Here is a 12316-nt window from a genome sequence, read left to right on the forward strand (position 1 = left end):
TTTTGCTTTACTCTGAGCTACTGTTAAGCACATGGATGCTGGCTTGATGTGAATACATAATATGATACCACCACCATGTGGCCATAAGGCCTCAATGTTACAAGAGAGAAGAAGAAAAATAAAACATCAAAATGTGCTCGACAGATAAAGTTTATTTCCACACTATTTCCATACAACATCAGCAGGAGGTAAAAACGACAGTTTGCTATTTACATTTACAGTATAATTCCTAAGGGAATCCCAACACCGGGTCAAAAGGGACAGCTCGGGTTTTTAAAGAGCCCATCTGATTGATGGTGAACTAGGAACCCTTACAGCGCTTTGGCTCGGACAGCGTTTCTTACTGGTTGGCAAAGACAGTGCAACATATTGAATCGGTTTCTGTGATAAACGTGACTCACACAGCTCCTTCTAAATTGTTTGCTAGGTAGTAAAATGTTGTGGACTGGAAATTACTGGAATTTTTTATTTTCATTGTCGTAATTTAACAACCACTGCTTCCGATATGCTGACAAACACCACAGCGGTGCAATTTCATTTGTATTGGGTTAGAGAATTTCCGATGCATAATAAATTAGGTGGGCTTCTGAAAATGTTGACCAGTCCTCTTTAGCTAATGCGCCACTACCTACAGTATGTCACTCATCACAGGCACTGATAATACATGAGTATGGAAATATCCAACCCATGGTTTCTGTGCAGCCCACTACGTTGCTTAGATATTGTCCAAGAATAAAAAAATAAATGTCAAAATCTCCGCTGCGGATTGACAAAGTCATTTCAAAGACACAGCAAATAGCAAGGGTCAAAAACTAAGGGAATTTCGTTGAGGAACACAGATTTTTACAAAATTTAACAAAACATTTTAGAGTCAAATTAAAGGACTAAATTACATTTTGAATGCTCGATGGCAGCGCGGTCCCAACAGATTCCCTGCAAAGGAAGACGGGGAGGGTGCAGCTCTTCACATTGTTTGATTGGAAAACACACACACACACACATACACACACCTATCAACAATATGTCTTGAAAATCAACATGCACAAAAAAAGTATTTCATGACATAACAGCAAACAAGGTGCCTGATCCATTTGAAAATGAACAAATTTACATTTACATTCGGTTATCACAGCGCCGGGTCATACGATATGAGAGACTAACCAATATCAGAGCCCTTTATAGGGTAGTCCCAAACGTCTCATTGGTCTTCACCTGCCTCATTTTTAAACCTTTTCAGATACTGACAGCAGAAGTTAGGATACTGACAGACTGTCACTGGCTGACGTTTCACTGCCAACACATTTGTGGCCAATGTAACAGTTTTCACGCACAGTGTACAGACAGATAAATATAACCAGGAGAGAGAAAAGTTGATGGCTAATCTTTCCATGCGCAGAACCAAAGTCCTGCAAGTGAGACACTGAGTTTCTATGAGACGTGTATCTAATGAACCAGATAACAGCCAGGAAACAAGATCACCACCTGAGGCTACAGCTGCTTTTGGAAATTGCTCTTGTTCTCCACGAGACATACCCCAGTTTCCTGAGCGAAAGACAAGTGCCGCTCGGAAACTGATACAAAAGGCATCGATAATGTTGGAAATAAATACTGCAAGACATCCCTGTTAATTATTATTCGTTCGGATCCCTGTTAATAATCACTGAAGTAACAGCTATTCCTCCTGGCTTCACAAGTTAAAGATGAAAACAGATTGGGACGTATGTCTCTACTCGGCTTAAATCACAGGCGTCAAACATGTGAGAGCATCATAACAAACTTTTCAGCGAGACTCGCGTCCCGGTAAGAAGCAGCAAGCTTAAACCCTTCCTGCGGCTACAACTGACTGTAAGACAGAAAATGTCTGAAGCGATTCCAGATGACGGGCACCAGCAGCAGTCCCCATGTCAGTCTACCTCCCAGTCCCAGTCCGCCTTCCAGGCCCCGACCCAGTCCCCCAGGTCCCAGACCCAGGCTGGGTCCGGTTCATCCAGTGGACCGACCTTGGCCAGCCAGACATCCAGTGGTTCTGGGACTCTGAGCAGTGCCGAACACCATCCCTGTCAGCCTGGCCTCGGTCCCCGAGGAGCCGGAGCCTCAGCCCTGGGGCCGCATGCTGCCCATGGTGAGAGGCTTCTAAGCACAGCTATTCCTCCTGGCTTCACAAGTTAAACATGAAAACAGACCATGACGTATGTCTCTATTCGGCTTAAATCACAAGCGTCAAACACATGAGAGCGCCATAACAAACTTCTCAGCGAGACCCGCGTCCTGGTAAGTAGCAAGCTTAAAACCTTCCTGCGGCTACAACTGACCGACTCTGTGGGGACAGCCAAGAGGAACACAGAGAGAGATTGAAATCCTCCAGCGGATCTACCACCCATGTCTAATAAAGACGGAGGACTTTTACCAAACAGATGACTCCTATTACATTGTCCTGGAGCTTATGGGGGGGGGGGGTTTAACAGGGTGAAGTGTAAACAGCTCGACGAGAATCTGGTCAAGCTCTATTTCTACCAGATGCTGAGAGCGGTGGAGTACCGCCATAGGAATGGGATAATCAACAGAGATTTGAAGCCAGAGAACATCTTGTTGTCCTCTCAGGATGACATCTGTCTCATCAAGGTGACAGACTTCAACCAGTCTAAGATCCTGGAGGAGGCCAGTCTGATACGGACTCTACGTGGGACTCCTTACTATTTGGCCCCTGAGGTTTTTACCAATGCTGCTACAACGGGATATGAAGCCTCCAAGTCTTACTCTTTGTCTGTTTAGGTGGTTATCCTCCATTCAATGTGGGTCCTGATCGTCCGTCGATCAGCGAGCAGATTACCCAGGAAGAGTTCCACCGTGGTCCCCTCCAAACGGAAAAACATCTCGTACAAGGCTAAAGACATGGTGAAGAAATAGCTGGTAGTGGCTCTTTCCCAGAGACTGACCATAGAAAAGGCCTTACAGCATCCCTGGTTAGAGGACCCCGTAATGTTAGACCAGGTTCATGACTCATGTACCTATCTCCACCTGCTAGTGATGCAATGCAGGAGGGGGTGTGCTCCTTCCCCAGGAAGAAGAGGAACAGTGAGGGGCAGGAAGACGAGGATCCAGCCAAGAGCTCTGCCCACTGCTCAGGAGTAGAACAGGGGAGTCAATCACACGCCACTTTAGGTCTGTTGTGTGTCTGTGGCGTCACCATGACAGCAACAGTCCCAGCAATCCCGACCTGCTGTCATGACGACCATAAACCGTCAGCTGGTTGGCTGTCATGACGACCATAAACAGTCGGCTGGTTGGCTGTCATGACAACCATAAACAGTTGGCTGGTTGGCTGTCATGGCATCTCTCCGTCCCTCATGTTTCTGACTGTTAACATTACTTCTCTTCATGCTCCCTGTGACTGTACATACATTTATACTGCTGTTCATGAATAAATATTCTATTTCTCATCAAAAAAGAAAAAAAGATGAAAACATCGTTCCTAGCAGGGTTTCCTAAACAGCAAGGAAAGTATGGGAGGGAAAATCATCCCGTCACTTCTGGTTTTTACAAATTGGGAATTAAATAAAGGTCTGGAAAAGTGTGGAAGAATATAGATGGTCAATCCTGATACAGCTTTACATATTCTATATAACCAAACTCAACATGGTCACTGGTAATTTTCCCTAGCCAAAATTGTGTACTATCAGTCTAGCATTTCCACTGGTGTCAAACAGTCATACTGAAAACTGACAAAATTCTTCAATTTAAACAATATCGAGGTGGAAAAAAACGTTTTTCATCTCCCATTTAAACACGGAGTACTAAGGAACCCTAAAAGGAGCACAGGTAAACATGGATCAGGGCCTCCGGTGTTGTACAGGAATGTTTGGCAGTAACAACTGAAGCGATAAGACCTTATATAATAGTTATTTGGTCCTTGGTTAAGTGAGGAAACACACTGTCAATGATCCGCAGTGATGACACACTGACAGACAAACAACACTGACACATCACACCAAACACAGGATAGACTCACAGTTATTGCTGGTGGATAAGAGAACTGAAATATGTATAACTAAGAAATCCAGTCATTTGTCTTGAGACAGACGTTCAAATACCCTTCTCAATCAAACAACAGTAAGTCTTGAAAGTGCACAATTCAGTCAGATCCTGATAAATACAGTAAAACACATTTTTCTTTTCCTCCTGTGGCTCCCATCGAATCCCAGACTTTTGCCTTTATGCATAGAGATCCAGTGGTGCGCTGTCAGGGCCATCAGGGGCTTCTCTGCTGGCTCTGTCAAAATCAAAATCATAATTTGTGTTTCAGAGTTAAACTCAAGTGTGCTTGAAATGTGTCTGAATTCAACTACTTGTTTTCCAGTGGAGCTGAGCAGGGATTTCCTGTCAGCTAAACACATCGCAGCTCCTTGGACCGGCACCAGTGGCATTGCTAGCCTTTCGCTGAAGGTCGAAGCTGCAAACCGATTACAACTGTGAGTGACTGTATCACCAGCCAATCATATTTTGATGTGCAGTGACAGAACGCCCCAGGGCCCTGCAATATAGCAGTGCTAGCCGCTGATGTCATCATCAACTTTGAGCTTGAGCGGGTTATGAGCAAACTAAGTGCAATGGCTGCCAAGTTCACAGCTACTTACAATTGTGTTTTTTGCGAATCTGGGAGGATTGTCTGTGGTTTTTTTTTGTTTTTTTTTTGTTTTTAAACACGTTCTCCCAAACGGACTAAATTACTGTATGAGTTTTGTGAGAGAAGGCTGCCACATGCTTAAGTGTACAGTGGTGTGCGTTGTGGTTGAAGACCAGCTGTCTTGTTGGTGTTGATCCAGTAGTGCATATAGTGCGTGATAGTGTATTTTGTATGTGGCTGTATCGGCACCCATTATTAGAAATTTGTGTGTGTGTAAGAGTTGGGGGAGGGGGGGTTATTACTGAAGGCCCTGACTGAAACCACACAATACACTACTGTGTATATTCATGTCATTTTGAGCTGGCTGGAGGAAAGAACTCAACATGATTACCCTTCTGGTTTCACAGACGGACAGCTCAAGCCATTAACAAGAATTTGGCCATTTCGTCCATTTTGTTTTTGTCCTCTTCTTTTGACGTGTGAATGAAAACTGTTCGTTACATCCCATGTCTGGCCCTGCAGTATGCGAGGTGGGCAGGTTCAGTAACGCTCTCCACTTCTACCGACCAAGAAGTCATACTGGAGTCTCACACGTGCTCCAAAGGACGTGTGCTCGATCTATTTTTCTTTTCCTCTTTTCAGATTGAGAAAAAACTGTCTGGATGAAAGGCCCTTCTCAACTCGGGTTATTTTACCAAGTAAATACTCTGTCACCCTTGGACATGGTAGCTGTGTTTTCAGTGTTGGGACCAAGTACAAACAATCCACAAGCCTGATTCTGTGGACGATTGTTCTTTACTGACTGGAGATCAGTGGATATCAGAGACGGCCCAGTTCCTGTGTCCAGCGGAGCACCTCTCCCACTGATCAGTAATCCATGTCAGTAAACTCCCTCCTCCAGAGACCCATTGGCTTGCCAAATCTTCACTGTCCGGTCACTGTCAAACACACACACACACACACACACACACACACACACACACAGAGTGATGTAAATAAAAAGGCCAGTAAACTATGATCATCAGTCAGTGATCATCATTTGGCAGCCAGTATCAATATGGACACACTATTTTCAGAAAAGCATTAATTGATGTACTTTCCCATTGAAATATACCATTCTCTTTAACTTACAATTCAGTTTGATACCATTTCCTTTGATGTACACTATGGATTTATGTAATTAAGATTCATGCAGGCCCTCCACTACACCACTGCACATACACAAAAAGTAGTATCACACTGAAAGGAATTTCTTAAGGCGTATGACCAATCAGTGGATTATACGTAGCATCATGAGTTATACAGGTATCTGTCTTTTCTGAGAGCTTTCTCCTTTATTAAATCACAATTTCCAAAATTTTACAGCCTCCTCCTAAACCAGAAGTATATGGCAAGGGCCGCTGTATTCTTTGCTAGCTCGCTAGAAATTAACAACTGGTAACAACAGGGGGGGAAAAGCCATCAGATAGGGAAGTTCCTCTCTTTGTAACTTACTCTGAGGCAGTGAAGAGCTGACTGCTGTTGGTGGCCAGGCTATTGATAGGGCTGTCGTGTCCCTGGATGTCCCCTAGGGGTGCCAGCGAGTTGGTGTGCCAGAGACGTAGCAGCCCTCCCCTGCAGCTGCTGAGCAGCACCCGGGAGCCCGGCACCACGCCCAGGGCGCTCACAGTGTCCTTGTGAGCGCCGTGCGAGACCTGCGACAAACAACATGCATGGTTAGTGTTAGTGCGTGGTTAGTAGAGTTCAGATATGTGCCTGATCCAGCATCTTCTTCCATGTCTATTTCATTTTGGCTGAGAGGCCCCTCTCTTTTTAGTGCATGTAACGCGTGCTGGAGTTTATGAAGGCTTAAGTAGCATTATTGGGGGTGTCCAGGTGGCATGGTGGTCTATTCTGTTGCCTACCAACATGGGGATCGCTGGTTCGAATCCCCGTGTTACCTCCGACTTGGTCGGCTATGTCCGCGGGTGGGAAAGTGGATGTTGGTATGTGTCCTGGTCGCTGCACTAGCACCTCCTCTGGTCAGTCGGGGTGCCTGTTTGGGGGGAGTTGGAACTGGGGGCAGTAGCGGGATCCTCCCATGTGCTACGTCCCCCTGGTGAAACTCCTCACTGTCAGGTGAAAAGAAGCGGCTGGCGACTCCACATGTATTGGAGGAGGCATGTGGTAGTCTGCAGCCCTCCCCAGATCGGCAGAGGGGGTGCAGCAGCGACTGGGACGGCTCGGAAGAGTGGGGTAATTGGCCAGATACCATTGGGGAGAAAAAAGGGGAACACCCCCCCCCCAAAAAAAAGTTAGCATTATTGGCCACTATGAAGACTCCAGGATAGGGAATGCCGACGGCTGAAACCGGTCAGTGTAAATGGAAAAAGTTACTCCAAATCACACATGTCAGCTATGGATAAAAAAAACAGGCTACACACAGAAGGACGACATTTTCACAAGTGCAAAGAGTAGGCTACCCAGCATCCATACTTGAGCGAAAGTAAAGATGGTGTACTAGAAAAACACTGGTAATAAATGAAAGTCACCCAAAGGAATATTAGTTGAGTTAGAAGTCTTAAAATATCTGATATTAAATTAACTTGAGTATCAAAAGTAATTTTCTGGTATTAAAAAGCAGACATTTTATCAAGAAGATTTAGTTAAGTGATAGTGTGAGTTTAAACACACCGATGAAATACAGATATGCCCAAAAAACACTTGAGTATGGTAACAACGTATTTTTACTTTGTTACAGTACAGCACTTTGTATTTTGACTTTGGAAAGTACAGGGGTAGAGAAATCAGATTCCCTCCCCCTTTTTCTCCCAATTGTAACCGGCCAATTACCCCACTCTTCCGAGCCGTCCAGGTTGTTGTTCTACCCCTTCTGCCAAAATCCGGCTTCCCACCCGCAGACACGGCCAATTGTATCTGTAGGGACACCCGACCAAACCGGAGGTAACACGGGGATTCGAACCGGCGATCCGCGTGTTGGTAGGCAACAGAATAGACTGCTACGCTACCCGGACGCCACCGGCAACAGGTTTTCTTCACAACTTTTCTTCCTTCCTTAGCTTATGTACCCAGGTAGGTTGGAGCTTACCTGCAGCAGTTTTTTGCTGGCCATGTCCCATTTCTTGATGCAGAAGTCTCTGGAGCCGCTGTAGAAGCTGTCTGCGTGGACGGCCAAGGAGTCCACAGTGTCCTGGTGGGCCGAGTCGAAGGTATGGCTGGAGGTGATACTCCCCTGGACCCCCTCCGCCACCTCAAACATCTGGAGTAAACACACACAAACAAACACACATGGGTATGAGAATGAGCACACTCCAATCACACATGGAGACGAAGAGAATGAAAGATAAAAATCATTTTGAAAAAACAATTTTATTTTCTCAAGAGATGTGTGTGTGTGTGGTGGTTCTTACTTTAATATGGTGATCCTTGGAGCCGGTGAGCACGACGTCCTGTCCGTTACCTAACTGATCCACAGTCAGACACATGACAGGTCCCAGGTGACCGGTCAGCTTCCCGGTAGACACAAACCTACAGAGGGCGAGGTTCACTTCCAATTACAGACCAACGCCACTGCTCTCAACCCCTACTGCTGTCACCACGGAGGCTTTAAAGCATCCAAACAGAAATTTTCTTGAGGTTTCTCAAATCTCAGGTTATTTTTCAAGGTCCCACGTCGAGGAGAGAGCGTTAAAAATAGTTATTCTATGGAAATTAAGTTTGAGAAGCTGAGTAAAACTTAATCCCATAATACTGATTTTTTTTTAACCTTTTCAGATATCAGAGCTCATAACTTCAATTTATTTCCCATTATGGGTTCATCTGAGAAAAAAGTACCCTTTTTTTCTTTTTTTTTTGTGAATTACGATTATAAGTAACTGACATGGTTTCCCGGTCTGGTTGATAAAGGAGTGCGAGTGTGTGTGTGGACTTACTTGCGGAGGTCCCACATGCGCACGGCGTTGCTAGCGGCCGCGTACAGGAAAGAGCCTGAGGGATTGAGGGCGATCTGGTTGATCTGGCTTTCTCCTGCAGGGATCAATAGACTCCTCAGAGAGGAACAGCTGTCCCCTGAACTCACCTGGCCTGACGACCTAAAACACACAGGTGCACACACAGGTACGCACACGCACACACACACACACACACACACACACACAAGCCCATAAGATCATTACTACAGTGGGTGCATTAGGCACAAAGAAGAATGTTGAGAAGTACAGATGTAGCGAAGGGGGGGGGGGGCATCCAGATAGTGTGGCAGTTTATTCCATTGGCTACCAACACGGGGATTGGCGGTTCTAATCCCTGTGTTACTTCCAGCTTGGTCGGGCGTCCCTACAGACACAATTGGCCGTGTCTGCAGGTGGGAAGAAGCCGGATGTGGGTATGTGTCCGGGTTGCTGCACTTGCCTGGTCGCTGCACTCTGGTCAATCAGGGCGCCTGTTTGGGGGGGAGGCGGAACTGGGGGGAATAGTGTGATCCTCCCACGTGCTATGTCCCCCTGGTGAAACTCGTCACTGTCAGGTGAAAAGAAGCGACTGGTGACTCTACATGTATTGGAGGAGACATGTGGTAGTCTGCAGCCCTCCCCGGATTGGCAGAGGGGGTGGAGAAGCGACTGGGACGGCTTGGAAGAGTGGGGTAATTGGCCAAGTACAATTGGGGAGAAAATGAGGGGGAAAAAATACAAAATCCCCCCCCCCCCCCAAAAAAAAGATGTAGACATAGGCTGAGCATCTGTACTCACGTGAGAGTGCGGATACATTTGGCGGAGTCTCGTATGTCCCAGACTTTGATGTAGGCGGTGGACACGGTGAAGACCAGGCTGGAAGTGTATCTACAACAAGCACCAGAGCAGTGACACCACATCAACTGGTGACAAAACCAAGTGGTAAAGACTACATAGATTAGCAATTTTACTAGACAGACGGAAGGACAGACAGATAGACAGATCGACATACATGTAATACATACATGATGTTCTTTATCTAGGAGGTAAGTCCTTTGTCAGCTCTCACAAAGAACCCGCTGATACGCATCTACATTATTAATTGTTGTCATTTTGTACCTGACTGAGACGACACTGCTGGGGTGCTCTGATAGAGACATGATCTCCTGTCCTGTCACCAAGTTCCACACCTTACATGTACGGTCTGAGAAGACACGCAAACAGGGCATGTAAGATTACAATTGACCAATGTAGTGTACAGAAGTGTCATAGAAAATGTTTATTCCCATTTACAGAGCACCCCTGTGAAGTACCTTTGGACCCTGTGAAGAGCAGGTCATCGGTAGCGTCCACACACAGTACAGGTTTGGTGTGTCCCTCGGCCACATAGACACACTGCAGGTTGACCCCTCGGCTGCTCTTGGGGACCTCCACAGGGTTGATCACACCTCTGCACAGCACACAGGAAAATAAACCCTGGATTACAGGCCTTCACTATGCTTCACTGTAGAAGTCCAATACAGAAAATGATATCAAGAAAAAGGAAAAGCTCAAGGTTAAGAGACAGAACTTCTCGGTCAAAGAAAAATTAAGTTAAATTAAGTCTCCTTTATTAATCTCCTTGGAGGAATTAATTTACTGCAAATTAACCCATCCTAGCTGTGATCTGTGTAGCTAGGAGCAGTAGGCTGCCACCTTCATGCTGCACCCAGGGACCAACTCCAGTTCTTCTTTCCATTGCCTTATTGCCTTGCTCAGGGGCACAGACAGGAGTATTAACATGTACACTACCGTTCAAAAGTTTGGGATCACCCAAACAATTTTGTGTTTTCCATGAAAAGTCACACTTATTCACCACCATATGTTGTGAAATGAATAGAAAATAGAGTCAAGACATTGACAAGGTTAGAAATAATGATTTGTATTTGAAATAAGATTTTTTTTACATCAAACTTTGCTTTCGTCAAAGAATCCTCCATTTGCAGCAATTACAGCATTGCAGACCTTTGGCATTCTAGCTGTTAATTTGTTGAGGTAATCTGGAGAAATTGCACCCCACGCTTCCAGAAGCAGCTCCCACAAGTTGGATTGGTTGGATGGGCACTTATTTGAGCAGATTGAGTTTCTGGAGCATCACATTTGTGGGGTCAATTAAACGCTCAAAATGGCCAGAAAAAGAGAACTTTCATCTGAAACTCGACAGTCTATTCTTGTTCTTAGAAATGAAGGCTATTCCATGCGAGAAATTGCTAAGAAATTGAAGATTTCCTACACCGGTGTGTACTACTCCCTTCAGAGGACAGCACAAACAGGCTCTAACCAGAGTAGAAAAAGAAGTGGGAGGCCGCGTTGCACAACTGAGCAAGAAGATAAGTACATTAGAGTCTCTAGTTTGAGAAACAGATGCCTCACAGGTCCCCAACTGGCATCTTCATTAAATAGTACCCGCAAAACACCAGTGTCAACATCTACAGTGAAGAGGCGGCTGCGGGATTCTGGGCTTCAGGGCAGAGTGGCAAAGAAAAAGCCATATCTGAGACTGACCAATGAAAGAAAAAGATTAAGATGGGCAAAAGAACACAGACATTGGACAGAGGAAGACTGGAAAAAAGTGTTGTGGACGGATGAATCCAAGTTTGAGGTGTTTGGATCACAAAGAAGAACGTTTGTGAGACGCAGAACAAATGAAAAGATGCTGGAAGAATGCCTGACGCCATCTGTTAAGCATGGTGGAGGTAATGTGATGGTCTGGGGTTGCTTTGGTGCTGGTAAGGTGGGAGATTTGTACAGGGTAAAAGGGATTCTGAATAAGGAAGGCTATCACTCCATTTTGCAACGCCATGCCATACCCAGTGGACAGCGCTTGATTGGAGCCAATTTCATCCTACAACAGGACAATGACCCTAAACACACCTCCAAATTGTGCAAGAACTATTTAGAGCAGAAGCAGGCAGCTGGTATTCTATCGGTAATGGAGTGGCCAGCGCAGTCACCAGATCTGAACCCCATTGAGCTGTTGTGGGAGCAGCTTGACCGTATGGTATGCAAGAAGTGCCCATCCAACCAATCCAACTTGTGGGAGCTGCTTCTGGAAGCGTGTGGTGCAATTTCTCCAGATTACCTCAACAAATTAACAGCTAGAATGCCAAAGGTCTGCAATGCTGTAATTGCTGCAAATGGAGGATTCTTTGACGAAAGCAAAGTTTGATGTAAAGAAAATCTTATTTCAAATACAAATCATTATTTCTAACCTTGTCAATGTCTTGACTCTATTTTCTATTCATTTCACAACATATGGTGGTGAATAAGTGTGACTTTTCATGGAAAACACAAAATTGTTTGGGTGATCCCAAACTTTTGAACGGTAGTGTATGTTTCTTTTGATCGTGGGGGAAACCGGAGAAAACCCACCGCAGACACGGGGAGAACATGCAAACTCCATGCAGAGGACAACCTAGGATGACCCTCAAGGTTGGACAACCCCGGGGTTCGAACCCAGGACCTTCTTGCTGTGAGGCGACAACGCTAACCACTGGGCCACCGTGCTGCCCTAAAAATGCAACTTAACAGTTTCAAGCAGATTTTGATGCATTTTAATATTGGTTGGAGATATGGAAGGGGTGTAAATAAAACAGAAAAGGAAAAGGGAAGAGAGCCTCACAAGACTCCTAATCAATCAGCGAGCCAGCGACACGATAAAGATGTTGAATTAGCTCGCACAGACATAAAAAAACATCAGCCA

General features: G+C 45.4%; 1 protein-coding gene and 1 pseudogene across 1 annotated transcript in view; one reads left to right on the top strand and one right to left on the bottom strand.

The window, feature by feature from the left end:
* Positions 1–1857: 1857 nt before the first annotated feature.
* LOC130109696 (serine/threonine-protein kinase Chk2-like) lies at positions 1858–4473 on the top strand (annotated as a pseudogene).
* An 815-nt stretch (positions 4474–5288) lies between these two features.
* Positions 5289–12316, bottom strand: part of LOC130109085 (kinesin-like protein KIF21A) — a 77555-nt gene continuing 70527 nt past the window's right edge. Inside the window, exons 30-37 of the mRNA XM_056275816.1 lie at positions 9888–10024; positions 9694–9778; positions 9373–9462; positions 8557–8715; positions 8035–8152; positions 7713–7883; positions 6119–6318; positions 5289–5562 (exon numbers count right to left, since the gene is read on the bottom strand). Of these exons, the coding sequence (XP_056131791.1) occupies positions 5505–5562; positions 6119–6318; positions 7713–7883; positions 8035–8152; positions 8557–8715; positions 9373–9462; positions 9694–9778; positions 9888–10024 (1018 nt within the window). The 3' untranslated portion in view covers positions 5289–5504. The remainder of the gene's footprint in view (positions 5563–6118; positions 6319–7712; positions 7884–8034; positions 8153–8556; positions 8716–9372; positions 9463–9693; positions 9779–9887; positions 10025–12316) is intronic.

The sequence above is a fragment of the Lampris incognitus genome, chromosome 3, assembly GCF_029633865.1.
Source record: "Lampris incognitus isolate fLamInc1 chromosome 3, fLamInc1.hap2, whole genome shotgun sequence".
Taxonomy (NCBI): Eukaryota; Metazoa; Chordata; class Actinopteri; order Lampriformes; family Lampridae; genus Lampris; species Lampris incognitus.